The sequence below is a fragment of the Protopterus annectens genome, chromosome 2.part0 (assembly GCF_019279795.1).
Source record: "Protopterus annectens isolate FY-2018-M chromosome 2.part0, PAN1.0, whole genome shotgun sequence".
Lineage (NCBI taxonomy): Eukaryota > Metazoa > Chordata > Ceratodontiformes > Protopteridae > Protopterus > Protopterus annectens.
In genome coordinates, this window is record NC_056728.1 from 1,226,899,989 (window position 1) to 1,226,915,398 (window position 15,410).

A 15,410-nucleotide genomic window follows, 5' to 3' on the forward strand; every position below is an offset into this window, starting at 1 on the left:
ACTTAACTAGTGCTGTCAGAAAGACAGTGTAAGAAATTCTGTTAGGTTACAAAAAGTCATGGACACATCGCTGGCACAGACAGCAAGCAGAAACAAATCTGTTTTTCATTCTGTCGCTGTTGTTTGCTGGTCAGTACTGGCAGGTTTAAATGCCTAGTATGATATCCAGTCTTTACAACTGAAGCAGTGTGTGCTTAAGATATGTTAAAATCGGATCTCACTCTATAGAAGTGCTGAACTGATTTGTCTTTTTCTGGATACTGAAGCATAATTACCGAGCTCCGTGCATTACAAACTCATTAAACACTTCTCCAGGATAAGACCTGAATGCCTGGGAATGTGTAACAACCTATGATCTAATCTCATGCTAGGGACTAACAATGGACATTGCTGGCCTGCAAAGAATGGCAGCAGAAGTTAAAATCGATTTGTTTCAGCCTGCTGTCCATGCCTCTCAAGAGTCAGTGACTTTTTTTTTTCATATTTTTGCTCTCTCCCTCATATATTTTTTTTCATTTTCTAGTAAATCACTGAGGACTGCAGTCAAAGTGTTAGAATCAGAGATTTAAACTTCTTATTGTTCATAAATGTATAATAATGCAAAAGTTGTAGTTTTATTAACTTTTTAAATGAATTAGAGCAATATTTAAAAACCTATTTCTGATTTTAATTCTTTCCATCCCCAGAATTCTCAGTTAAAAAGCTGAGGGGTATGCTGCTACCTGATAGTGCTCACTAAGTGTTTACCAGCTTTCAAGGCAAGTAAAGCACTTTGCATTTTGTTTCTACAAGCGGTAGTAGATGAAGCAAAAAAAGTTAAAAAGGTCTCAGATCATAACCATTGTTTGTGTGTTCCTGACATGGATGGCAAGATTCAACTCTGCCTTCATTCTTGAGGTGAACTTCTTGACATCCATGGCTCAAACACAAAAAGCTGGTAAGGATCACAGACCCAATCACAATCCTCTACATTTTAACAGGGAGGCAGCCCTTCTGTGCATCCTGTCATGGGGTCAAGCCCCTGCACCTCTGAACTATATATACCATCTCCAAGCTTGCACAGACTTGAAGACGAGAGGAAAGATAAAAAAACTGCAGCACTCACCTTCCCGCTCTTCTTCAAGTAAGGCTGCCATGACAGAACATCCGCAATCTTTTGGGTTTGTTGTTCACAAACAATAGGGTTCCTGAAAGCAGTGGTCTTTTCTCTATTCAGTGCTCTTGAGTTTGTAATAAGGAAAGCAGGATACTTTTATACATTTCCCTTCTAAGGGTTGTCTGCATAACTAAGCCTGAACGTCTTCCTGGTAATGTTTTGGAGCATCCTGTACTCAATATTTCTGTACAATCACCATAGGAGAAAAATAAAGTTTTGCATTTCTAACAATGCTTTCATAAATGCTATGACTTTAAGAAAATATCACACAATCTCTCTTCAAAGTTCAAGTCTAGTAGCTCAGAAAATAACATCACATGATATTTAACACAGCACACGAACTGGATGAAAGCTTGTAAAGTAGCCTTACAGAAATCATAGGGCAATGATGTATTATATCTACAAAATTGCTAATAGGATGTCACCAGGAAGATTAAATACACTGGAACAATGCATATTATATTTGCAAAGCTACTTACAGGACTAACATCAGCAATGCCAAAATGAAGGAACAATGAAGTAATATACCTACAAAGCTGTTCACAGGGCACCATCAAGGAAGTTCAAAAAACAAGACAGAATATTTTAATTGTTTACTGGCTGAATTAAGCCCAGACTGAAATCAAGTTTGGTGATAAAAAACACAAAAGCCTTTAAAAACTGTAATTATGAGTATTATGCAGTTGTTCCTGCAGCATTCAATAAGCTTATTAATAGAATTAAAATAAACAGTATTAACCACATAGGAAATTACATAATTTTTATTTTAATAGATAACACTAACACGTCATTAGACTAAATTCTTTACTATCAACTGTTCACTTAATTCCTGTTTCCTAATTTCAGTTCACCCCCAGTTTGCCACCCCTAACCTCACTGATAGGGAAAGCATGTTAATGTCCTTAATATATCCTTGATCAGTCTATATCTTGGTTATTTGTATGCCAAATATAAGGCCTAAAAACTACCGTGGAAATGTAAGGCTAAGCTTCTTAAAATCCTCACACATAAATAACCTAGTAAGTACCAGTGAACTTATGAACCTATTGACCCATGCTACAAGAAACCGTCTAGTGGAAATGCTAATGTCTGTCATGAGTAGACAATTCAGAACTCACTAGTCTAAAACTGCCATGGCTCCCAGACAAATAGCAAAACTGTTACTTAACTAGATTTTTTCTTCCTGAAATGGAGGCTGTTTTTGCTATACCCAAAAATAATAACGATCTAGAAACTGATGGTCTTACAGCAGAATTATCTAAATTCCTTCCATACTTCTCTTCAAAGATACCATTAATTCTTTTTCAGTAGCTGTTGGAAGGAAATCCCCCAGCAGTGTCTTGGAAAATCATTATGACTGCTTTTGCTTACCCTCCTATTTAAAGAAAATATAGCTCAATACTCCTTTTGTAGTCCTATTTCTTTCTTAAATACAGATAATAACTTGTTTATGATAATACTAACTACTTTATTCTTGAGTCAGCTAGCAATGTTAAATGTAGTTTCAAATCCGGAAGATATCTGAAAACTTCAGAAGAGTTTGTTTTGTCCTGTAGCAGCTAAAGTTTTTTACAGCTCCAACTTAGTCATCGGCTAGAACCCTTGCATGGATGGTTAGAACTGCTGATTGGAGGCTTGTACAAATAGAAATTTAATATAATTCATACTCCTTATTTTTGAGCCATGTCATGCATCGAGGTCAACAATGTTATATTAGACAATGTATTTTTACATTGTGGTAGTATCTAACAGTATTCATTATCTCTCTTACTTCTGGTTTTAATAAAGGAACCCCTCAGTCAATTACGAGCTACAACTGAACTGGTTGGTTATAATATCTCAAAATCTTACCAGAAAAAAACTCTGGCTATATGAATAGGATATAATTTATTTGTTTCAGAACCTGAGGCATCATTTACTAACCTAAATCACCACAAATCCTGAATGTATCAGAATAGTTTGAAAGTGACATCAGAATGACGTATGCCTTTTTTAACACAACCACAAACAATAAAACACTTAAAGGTACAAAAGCAAACCTAAAATAGACACAATTCACCATTACATCTTTATGGGAAGGCTTTTGGAATACCAAACATTTTGGCTAGTGGCAATTACATTTGTTATTTTGCCTAAAATATAACGTATAAAACAGGCTAAATTACCTGATATCATTACGTTTCAAAAACTGAATAAGAAATTTCATTATTTTTGTAGAATGGCACCAAGCCATGGGTTCATTTGAAGCATCACATTACATCTGTTATTTTTTTTTCTTGTGGACTAAGGTTCACAATTTGAAATACTACATGAACATCGCTACTTTTTTTCTGCACAAAGTACTTGGGGTTCAGCTCAAAATATAATGGCATCTGAGCTGGACAAACGCTAGAATGTCATGTAGTCCAGTTATTAGACATTTCCTACTGGCACCATTTTCCTTACTTGGAAATAGCTTCTGTGTAACTGATTGAAATTGTGTCACTTTAGTTGACAGTGTTTATGAATTCTCTTTTTTTTCTACAAGATAGGGGATGTCATTCTGCTTTTCAGCGTTACAGCTCCCTACAGTGTCATTTCAATGGCAGCAGCCAGCATTAAAGGTGGTGCTTCTGAATAAATGTAGCCTGAGACACACAATAATGTAAATATAATTATTTCTCTAGACATTCCCCATAAAGGTTCCATTCAAGAAATACAAGTTCAGAGGAAAGAATAGGCTTTGTATTGAAATATCAGGACTTACAATGCCAACTTCCAAAATGCAAAAAAAAGAAAAACAAAAATACAGCAAAATAACATATAGCAAACATCACTATTCTCCTTTAAACGTTTGTCCCCCCGCACTTCCTGATATGGGGGGGGCAAGACCCCCATACCCTTAAACTTATATACTCCAACTCTAAGACTGTCACACCTCAGAGAAAGAAGATATTCTAAGAAATGACAATTTCGGACTTAGTATATGTATGTCCTGATTTTTGGTCATTCAATATCCAGGATGTTTTAAACTGTTACCAGAAGTACATGCATGATAAGTTGCATATAATTTTTTCCATGTGTGGTATAAACTGTAGCAACTGTTTGCAACAGTTTCAAAGGGAGACAGGACTTTTTATTCTGAACTTTCTTTCTGTAAGGTAGAAAACAGTTAATTAAGTGTTTATTTTTTTTGCCGCAAAGTAACAGATACAATTGTATTAAAAGGCATCTAACAACAAATACAGCAAATCGTAAACTTTGGTGCAAGGGCAATTAACAAATTTCAGTAATGAACACTAGGAATATGACAACAGTGTAATCACTATACAAGCTCTGATGACACAATTTACCTGATTTCAAATCCATCTTAACAGCCAGGGCAAGCTGATACAGCTGCCATTTTAAGTACTGACACGCCATTGTGCAAATAATTATTACATATTGCAGGTATTTACAAATAAATACTAGCAACACCAGTGATGGCTGCAGGAATCCTATAATGATACCCAAGAGGTTTATACAATATGGTGCTCATGTATCTAACCACTGTATACTGTTTATTTCTATGGGGAGGTAAGTCATCAACAGCAGCATTGCTTTTTATGCACAGAGTATCTTGTTTTGCAATAACGTTATTTTAGTTTTCAGATTTTTTTAAGAACTTTTTTTGGGGGTGGGGAGATAATTTGCCATACTCAACTGCAAGCAGTGAAATGTTTTAATTGAATTTGTAGGTTGCATAAATACAGAACGTTACATTTAAGTTTATCTAAATATTTTCTATTAATTAAGGGATATTTTCAAGTGTATTTCATAACATGACTGAATTTTTGAATTAAGCAATTAAAAGTGTTTCATTGAATTTTTTTTTTTTTTTTGAGTTTACAGTCCTGAATGTCTAGTTTGGTCAGTGTTCAAGATGTTGCCCTTCATTTCATTTTCACAATTTTAGCAACATTGCATTTATTTCTGTATACTGAAATACTGTTTTAAATTGCTGTATCTGTAAAACTGCGTTTCCACTTTAGAATTTGCAAGACTGAAACATTTATGGATTCATGTAGCTTTTGAAAGGAGAGACTTGGACCATTCTCCTGGATTAATAACTGGGAACTTTTGCCATGTGAGGACAATTAATGGATCAAAACCCAATTTCTAAGGCAGGATCCCAGAAGACCAAAGCACCAGAATGACACATATCCTGACTGCTCCACTAGATAATGAAACTCCTATAACTGATGGCATAACATAACACAATGTACTTCTTGAGATATGCATTTTGCAGGGACATTAGAGGCTCTCGTTTTATATTAAAGCTCTATCCTACTTCCCTTTGTACATACTGGGCTGGACTACCTACAATGATTCTTGAATACTTTTGTTATTAGCTATTTCCCTTGTTTGTGACATTGAGCTTGCCAGAGGTGTACATATCATTTTATAAATCCTAGAAAGGAGTAGGTGTTTGGACATGTCTTTTTGCAATATCTACCTTACTTTTCTTTCTTCATTCATTTCTTATTCACATTTTTAAAAAGAGTAATTCATTCATACTGTAAATAAGGCACTTCTCTTGTACCAAAGGATGTTTTGATGGTCTTGCTCTAAACAGACTTTTTTGCTTGGATTTTGTTTTGCACGACATGCATTTCATTTTCTTTCCTTCATGTACATTACTTAACCATTACTAAGTGAAGGGTTAGTTGTAATCCAATGCTTATACTAGTATTAAGCTTAGGCTGAGAATGAAATAGGATCTTGCAGATCAGTGTTATCTTGGTCAAAAACAGACATAATTTGATAACTAAAAGCTGCTTACTGATGATACTGTCAGTGACTATGTTACATTCTTCTACATTTATTTACCAATGGTCTAGATATTCAGAGATTGCTTTCTACCAAGTGCCCTTGAATTGTTCCTCCAGTGGCTAGGAGTTAGTAAAACTGAGAGGTGAAGGCAGGTAATCGCTAGCTCGAGGCATTTTCCATTTTCGTGCCCTGCAACACAATCCGACTGGGCTCCTGATATCCTGAAATATGGGCTTTCCTATCCTGAGGCAGCAAGATTATGGATCTTCTCACAGTTATTAAAAAAACTCTACCTGTAGCTCCTACCAGGCATGTTTACAGTACACAGCAGTAGCAACAGCTGAATCCTTTACTCTTCCAGATGGAAAACGCTGCATTCCAAACATAGCATTTTCCTTTCTTCCTGAACAGCTACCTCACAACATAGCCACTACTCATATCAGAGTGGCAGGTGGTTCAAAATAGGTGTCACAGTTTGATATTAATTGGGCAATCATGTTTTATGTTATCTTGATTGTTATATCTTATGCCATGCTGTTTCTATTACACTGATGAAATGTATCCACATGGCTGGCTGTTCTCAATTGTATAAGCTATTTAAATTCCTGGAGAAAGACTAAGTTTTAAAATGAATTAGATATATAAAATGATTTGCAACATAATCCATTACAGGTGACAATGATCAAAGTGCAATACATTACAGATCCAAAGCAAATACTCAAAATGGGGATGGCTGACAGGCTGACAAGCTGTAATATAGGCGTGTTATAAAGTTTTTCCATTATTAAAAACATAAAACAAGAAAAAGTATAAATTCTCAGCTCATAGTTGATAAAGCTGTTAGAAGCACACTGCATAATTTATGGGATGGAAGAACAAATAAAAATAAATGAACAAAGTGGAGCTAGAAAGAGAAATAATGGACACACTGCAGAATATATTACAAGGAGTTGCCTGAGAAATTCAGTGGCTGCAGACTTCAGTGCCAAAGAAACAGTAAGTGATTAACCGTCAGACAACTGATGCTGAAGGGCTAAATGTGATGGTGTGAGAAAGTAAAAATTCAACTGAGAAAATAAAAAAATAAATTGATGGAGATGGGGATAGAGAAATAAATACAGGAAATATTAAAAAGAACACAATGAAGGAATAAGCAGCAGGCAAACTAGATAATGCCTTATGATGAACAGAACACCAGCAGGAGCACATATTTGGGGAAGACAAACTCAGCAAAGAAAGAAGGAGCCCACGACACAAGGTGAGTTATCCATACCTGCATACAAACATACACAGCAGATGTTCAATAACAGCAGAAACTTTTGTCTAAATAAGTAACATGGAAATAGTATAAACATCTTACAAAACTGTTCCCATAAGTTACAGTTAGGATAGATTAAGTGCACATATATAGGAATGTAACTGAGAGAAGATGTGATCTTTACTGTGTGGCATTCAAAGTGAAAAACTGAATTAAAAAAAATGCAGAGATGCAAAGAGTTAAAAATAGAGTTGATTTTCCTAGAGGGTCTAGATGGGAAAAAAGCATTACAACACAAGTAAAAAGAGAGAGCTTAGGCCTGGGATGACATGATCGACAGACCACACTGCTTTGCCAGAGATGGCCTGCACCTGTCACCCTTGGGATTCCGGATACTGGCAAAGGCTCTTGCCACCCCTATAGTGCCTTTTTTAGGCAAGATTCAAATGACAAATTCACCACCATAACAGGTACAAGCAAGCAAAATCTGAGGGTAATGCTACTCAATGCTCGAAGTCTAAACCTCAAAATGCTAATTCATACCACACCTTTCGGCCACCAAACCCGGACCAAAACACTAAAGGTGGAGGCGTGTCCATATTCATTAAGAATATCCACACCTCCAAGCTAGTTGCTCAGCATAATGCATCCGAGATTATTCAAGTTGAACTAACTCTGGGCAAAACTGCAATCCAGATTTTAGCTTGCTAAAGACCCCCCACCATGCCCCAAGATTCCCACTCCTCTTTTCTTGATACACTGGAAAATATTAAGGTACAACCCAACACTCTAATAATGGGTTATTTCAAATACTCTACCATTAACTTGGAAAACTACTCATGTACCAGCTCTTTTGCTCAACGTTTTCTGGAAATCATCAATTCCATCGCCTTGGATCAACTTATCCGCACCCCCACCAGGGGCAGCAATATCCTAGACCTGGTCATCACCAACATGGGTGACCGGTGTTCCACACCAGAGCTCAGCTTCTCGTTGGTCAGATCTGACCACAAGCTAATCACCCTAGACATCCACATCCCGCTCCCACCCCCCCCCACCCCCATTAGGAAAACAGCTGTAAATAATTTCTCCAAAGCCAACTTCACGCTTCTTAAGACAGAAGTGGCAAACTTCACGACACCCATGCAGATGGACAATAGAGGTACGACTGCTGAATCCTACACAAATGCACTTTATAAGCACTTACACAAGTGAATAGATCGTGCTATCCCTAACAGAACCAAGATGCTATCCTCCAAAAAAAGGAAGCCAATCTGGTGGTCTTCTGCCATAAACAAACTCTAAAACAGAAGAAAGAAATTGTTGCAAAAAAGAGTAAAATCCCACAATTGGAGGAACTCCCTGGTCAGCCTCAGTAAGAAGCTGAGATCCCTCATAAAATCCTCCAAAGCTAGTTATGAAAACAAAATCGCCACTGATTCTAAAGACAACCACAAAGCATTCTATAGCCATGTCAAGAATCTCAATAGCAACACTCAGATTTGCCCTGAGTTACAGCACAATGACACTAAATATACAGAACCAACTGATATTGCCAACATCCTGGCAGATAGGTTCAGTGCTAACTTTACCGCCCTCTCACCCCCTAAACGGCCCATCTTTATACTGGAAGAATGCAAAGTTCCTGTAATCACGGCTGCACAGGTAAAAACTTCACTCTCCAAAGCCAAGAACACAGCATCTCTGGGACCTGACAACATCCCAGGCTGCCTTCTACACAAACTACAGAATGAACTGGCACCCCACCTACGTACCATGTTCAATCATAGCCTCAACTCAGGCTTTGTGCCCATTGAATGGCGCACCGTGACGGTTATCCCACTCCACAAAGGGAGGGGGCCACAACAGACCCCGGGAACTACCGCCCCATTAGCCTGACGAGACTGGTCTGCAAGGCCATGGAACATATCATCATGGAACTAATAAACAAAGACATTGGAGATCTCCAAACTCTGGACCCCACACAGTTTGGGTTTGTAAAAGGCAAATCATGTCTCCTAAACCTGATAGACTTCTTTGAAGTAGTCACCAAAGCCATAGATGAGGGTAAGGTGGTTCACACAGCCTATCTAGATCTCGCCAAGGCGTTCGACACCATCCCCCACTCTGGAATTATAGACAAACTCACTAGACTAGGTATAAATCCCTATGTCACAAGATGGGTTGCCAACTGGCTTACTGACAGAACCCACACTGTGAAAGTAGCAGACTCCAAATCAGACTTCAGACCAGAGACAAGTGGAGTACCACAGAGTTCAGTCCTGGGTCCTCTCCTGTTTGGTATCTACTTCTCTGAAGTGCAGGCTAACACAGAAGGGCTTTGGCTAACTAAATTCGCAGATGACTGCAAACTAGGAGCCATAATCGAAACTCCTAATGATGTGGACATCCTACAAAAAGGCCTCACTGAGACAGATGCCTGGTGTCAAAGCCATGGTGTCACGCTCAATGCCAAAAGTGCATTGTCATCCCCTTTGGTAAAAACTCTGTACCCATGAACTACCACATAGGCGGTAGTCTACTTAACACCGAAAGTGTGATAAGAGTCCTTGGGACACAGGTAGTCTCTCCTTTGATAATCACATTGCCACAGTGGTCAGGAAATCCTTCTACGTAGCACACCTCATCACAAAAGGTTTCTCATCCAGAAAAAAAGAGGTCATTGTTCCCCTCTACTCATCACTCATTAGACCCATTATAGAGTACAACCCACCTTTTGGTATGTACCTCACAAGACATCTACAACAACTGGAAAGGCCGCAGAAATACCTCACAAAGAGGAATACTGGCCTCAAACAGATGCCCAACGCAGACCAACTCAAAAAACTCCAGCTTTACTCCGTCGCATATCGCCTACTCAGAGGCGATCTCTGCCTAACATACAAAGCTATGTCAAACCCAGAGGTGTTGGACATGCTCCACTTAAAGAAATCCCAATCCCTCCGAGCTACACGCTCTAGGGACCTAAACCTTGACACCACAATAAACAGAACATGCTGGAGGGATAGATTCCTGTCCCAGAGACTTCCCATACTCTGGAACAGACTACCTATCTATGTGAAACAGAGCTCCTCATTAGCATTCTTCAAGAAAAATCTTGATGATTGGATGGGTAATAGGAAATTTACCCCGGGGATCACGTCTGTGGTTCTGCTTGACAGGGGCACAGGAAAATAATTTTCTTGGGTGGCGAAAGCCAGGGTACCTTTTTAGCTAGGCTTGTATAGGCCCTAGGGTTAATAGCCTAGTACCTGCCTATGAACCTATGAAGGTATGGCTTCAATGGACGTGTAAAAATGCTGTCATATGTCTGCTAATGAAATGGACTCAACAATGAAGCTCCTAATATTAAAAAATGGCAAAAGGAAAGAAAATGTGCGCAGTCTAGAAACTCAAAACAGAGGAAAGTATGATGACAGAGAGGATTTAGAAATACAGTCGCACAAAAGGATGTGGTGGGTCATAATAAAGAAGCTGTTGTTATTGTCTCATTTTTAATGAAACAGGAACACCAATCAACAGTTTGGAAGTAGTTAAGAAAAATAAGCATGGAGGAAAAGTAGGAAGACTCTAAACTGACTACTGATAAAGACAAATTTTCATGACTGAGTGGTAGCAAGGAAACACAGGTCTATGGAAACAGTAAAAAAACTGAAAATGTTAACACTTGGGGGCATCAACTGCCTCACAAAAACAAAGGAATGAAATACAGGTGGTGAAAATGTTTACATTCTCAAAGACAATAACAATGTAGCTTTAGGAATAAAAGTACCTGCAAAGCAGCTGAAGTGAAGAGGCTCAGGAATGTGAAGAGAAATGGATAACAATTTATATAAACACCAAACTGAAGATGAGAAGGGAAGTTTTTTTGGCATTTACTTCTCTGAAATCAATGATAATGTTAATCACCGCTGGCTGACTAAATTTGCAGATGATTGCAAATTAGGAGCAGTCACAGAATCCCCCACCAACACAAATATTCTCCTGGAAGGGCTGACCTAGACAATAACTGGTGTCAGAGCCATTGACTAAAAACCAAATGTCAAGAAATGCATAACAGTATCCTTAAGGAAGTCATCCACCCCTGGCAGCTATCATACTAACAACACACCCCTAAAGACAACACACCCCTAAGAGTTGACCCAGTAGTCAGGGACTTAGGGACACACACAGTAATCTAACCTTTGACCATCATATGTCTACAGCAGTGAGAAAATCATTCTATGTTGCGCAACTTATAAACAAAAGTATGACATCTAGGGCCAAGGAAGTCATTGTTCCACTGTATTTGGTATTCATAAGACCTATCAAGTACAATGTCCCATTTGGTATACACCTAACCAGGCACATCTAACAAATGGAATGTCCACAGATGCTGCTCACTAAATGAATACATAGTGTAAATAACATGTCCTACGTAAACCACTTCAAGGCCCTAGCCCTGTATTCTGTCTACTACAGGCTGTTGAGGGGGATCTATGCCTGTCATATAATGCATTGTCACACCCCACTTTAATGGACCGCCTGCATATTCACAAAACAAACAGCACTGGAAATACTTGCTCTAAAAACTTAAACCTTGCCTGTGATATAAATAGGACCTGCTGAAAAGACAGGTATGTATGTCAGAGACTACCCCCTTCTCTGGAACAAATACATGGCAAAAGGTGTATTATATTCAATTATTGGATCTATTAAGATACAATTAAAGGGGAATTAAGACTTCTCTAGATTTAATGGTGATGCCTGTGGAAATTAGATGAGTCAGATAAAAGGTTTTTCTAATCACTGTGGAGACATGCTGGTCAAATGATAAGGAATTTGTCAAGAACAGTGCCTAAATCCCTTACAACACTGTCTGATTTGAGGGATCCATCACCTATATGATAAGTGGATATGTTCTGTCTACCAAAATTAGCTATGTTACATTTTTTATATATAGTTTGAGACCACTGCCCTTGCGCCAACTGTTTAAATGGTCTTACCCATGTTGGAGCAATTGTTGAGTCAGCTAAAGATCAAATAACAACACCCAATTTACAATCATATTCAAACTTAGTTAAACATAGGGCAGGAGTGCTAGCCTGAAGAACTGAGAAATAGATGCCAAATAGGAGAGGGCCCAAAGCTGAGTCCTGTCGTACACCACTGGTCACTCTTTTTGTTTCAGAAGTGGCACCTGCAACTCTAACCACATGGGTTCTGTCAGACAACCAGGTAGATATCCACCACGTGATATAAGGATTTATATTCATATTTACAAGTCTATCAATAATGCCTCCATGGGGAATAGAGTCAAGGGCCTTAACCAGGTCTAGATATGCTGTATACACTGCATAACCACTATACTCTGCTTTGGTTACTTTTTCAAAGAAATTAATAAGGTTACAGAGGCAGAACCTTCCTTTAACAAAGCCAAACTGATGAGGGTTCAGGGATAAGAGGTTTTCAATATCCACATTAATGAGATCATGAGATATAAACACTGAATATGTGAGTTATTCTGGGCATGCAATGGAGTTGGATCATAAGAGATAAAGGTGCTGCATGCGAGTTATTCTGGAGTACGTATTGTCCTGAAATGCATTCCTGTTGATAACAGCAGGGATGAATGTAAAAACTGGGTGTCACAAAGATTAAAGGGGGAAAGCCTTTGACATAAGAATAAGGAGATACACGGCTAAGGAGAAATACAGAGGGAAGGAGTGCGAGGGAAAACAGGATATTAATGAATAGAGAAAGTATAAAGCAGGGAAACAAAATAAAGCAGAAGACAGTGGTTCCATATGTACAAATATAAGGGGAAGTTTAGGTTCAAGAATTAGGATTTTTGCTGGAATAGCTTGGAGAGGAAGGAAGGGTGTGTATTTCTTCAACAGTCAGAAAGCTCTAAAACAATGAAAAGGGAGGTAAATATGGAAAGGCAGCAGAGGATAAACAAATGCAAAAGACCAAAATGACTGAATGAGGGATCAGGAAAAAATAGATTAATAAGTGGGGTTATTATGAGGAAGAAAACAGAATGCACTCATTGCTGTCAACCTCTCACAGCAAGAAATCTGGGTAAAGCCATAAATAATGGGGGGACAAAGGCCCGAAAATAGGGGCAATTTTTACATATTTATAGTTGATCAAATAACAGGTTTTGCGTTTGCATCAATGTTCTCAAGGGAATGAGATCTGAATCTCAAATGTCTGTCATTATTTTTCTGACTTCAGACCTCAATGATTTTGCAATGATTTGCCAGGAAACCACAATTTTATGAGTAACAGGTTAAAAATATCAGGCAAATATCTGGACATTCTGCGAAAATCTGTACATTTGAGAGACATGAAGTAGATATGTTAGCCATAAAATATATAGAGAGAGAGGAAGGTGGGGCTTTGAGACTGAGATGAGTAAGTGTTTCGGAAATCGAGGCCTTTATGGGATCAGCAGATAAAAAACGTTCACATTTTTGGGTGTTTGTTCAGATTGTTTGGAATGCATTAAGTAGATGTTTATTTATCGTGCCAAAGTAAAGGCTAAACTGGGTCCTCCGGAAAAAAAAATTGTGGAAAAAGAATACGTCAAGCAATGCCAGATTAAACAGCTATAAGCTGTTTTATTCTTCGAAAAAGTGTTAGCACAAACCATCTTAGTCTAATAACTTTCTCTGTGAGCACTGTATGTAGTACACGAAAAAAAATGTTTATGATTTCAGGCCCAAATTCCTGATTTTCTTGATTATGTTTACGTTTACTTTCTTATTTCAGAGAGAGGAGGGCAAGCGCTAGGCACAAGTAAACCGTTGATCTATTTATAACTACAGGCTTTTAGAATTATAGTACACACCTAAGGCAGAAAAAATCAAATTACAAACTACTCTACATTGGACAATAACATGCATTTAATAAGCAGTGCAAAATGTATGCAAATCTGTAAGCACTTTAACCAAGGGAGCCTGGTTTATTTTTATTTTGCAAGTAAAAAGGCATTTCAGGTCTCAGACAGTGTCTAAATTACGTAACAGTGCCACTGTAATAACCTGATTCTTATTACTATATATTAGCTATCATTTCGCTTGATGTTGGGCATGAAAACTCCTAATTCTCATGCAGGACAACAGTTATATGGACGAACACAAGAGGACGGACACTTCATAGTTACAGATCATACCCCCAAATCCGGGTCGCAGCCTGTTGTCATAACCATCCAAGAGGCTGTCCAAGATGTGCGTAAAATTTTCTGGATATAATTTCTCGTCCTTTTTGTTCCCGCCAGACGGTTCTGCTCTACTGAAATTATTTAAAAATAAATGGCTTGACAATTCAGAAGAATAAATATGCGTTTTGTACTTAGTATAGCTTGTTTATATGACGAAATACTGAGCTACTACTGCGGTAATAATAATAATTAAAATAAATACTTCATCTACACAAGAAATGGTTAAATTTTCTATTTTTGGATAACGCTACTGCATTAGGAACTTACCCAACTGTCATGCAGAGAAAGTAAGAAAGAGTAGCTGCAAGGGAAGCAGCAAAGGACATCAGGCTCGCTTTCTCCTTGATGGCAGAAACCATCTTTGCTACTGCATGCCATGCTTCAGTCCCCTCAGCACTCCCCTTCACCAAACGGCTTGTCCAAGCAAAATGCTGCCACCGAAAAGAGAATGGTGAAAAAACATTGCCACCACATTTTTGCTACCTTAGTCAGGAACACAACAATGTTAAGTAAATATGTGAGTGTTGTTTGTTTGTATTTACCCAGCACAATCCCCTAGCCCCCCTTACAGTAATACAAATATATATATATATATATATTCTGCTAACGGTAGTGTATTGAGCGACTACTGGCACGCGTCTTCCGTTGCTTCTTCCAACCTCAGTTTCCCAAACGATACATGACGCACTGTGTCTCACATAAACAAACAACTTATTGTGTTTTGTTCAGTTTCGCTGCGTTTAGTGCCTGAGGTAGTAACAACTTAATGGTGTTACACGCTTATGTTTCGGTTTGTGTTGATTCTTGACTTAGTAAACCACAGACGTTTAAACATATTCAATGCAAATGCTAGTGAGGATTGATTGGGTAGTAGGATTGCAGACAATGACATGAAACATAACTAGCAATTACAACTGAATCACCAGTCATGATGTCACATATTTCGATTTTAGTTTTTCTGTAGTGTCTACTTATCT

The 15,410-nt window shown here is 38.2% G+C and overlaps 1 protein-coding gene across 3 annotated transcripts in view; it reads right to left on the bottom strand.

The window, feature by feature from the left end:
• Positions 1-15,210, bottom strand: part of GABRA4 (gamma-aminobutyric acid type A receptor subunit alpha4) — a 1,254,879-nt gene extending 1,239,669 nt beyond the window's left edge. The window contains exons 1-2 of one of the 3 annotated variants that reach the window (XM_044061404.1): positions 14,701-15,210; positions 14,386-14,501 (exon numbers count right to left, since the gene is read on the bottom strand). In XM_044061404.1, the coding sequence (XP_043917339.1) occupies positions 14,386-14,501; positions 14,701-14,792 (208 nt within the window). In that variant the 5' untranslated portion in view covers positions 14,793-15,210. Of the gene's footprint in view, positions 1-14,385; positions 14,505-14,700 lie in introns of all 3 variants that reach the window. The other 2 variants (XM_044061403.1, XM_044061405.1) reach the window with 2 other exon arrangements.
• Between the last annotated feature and the right edge of the window lie 200 nt (positions 15,211-15,410).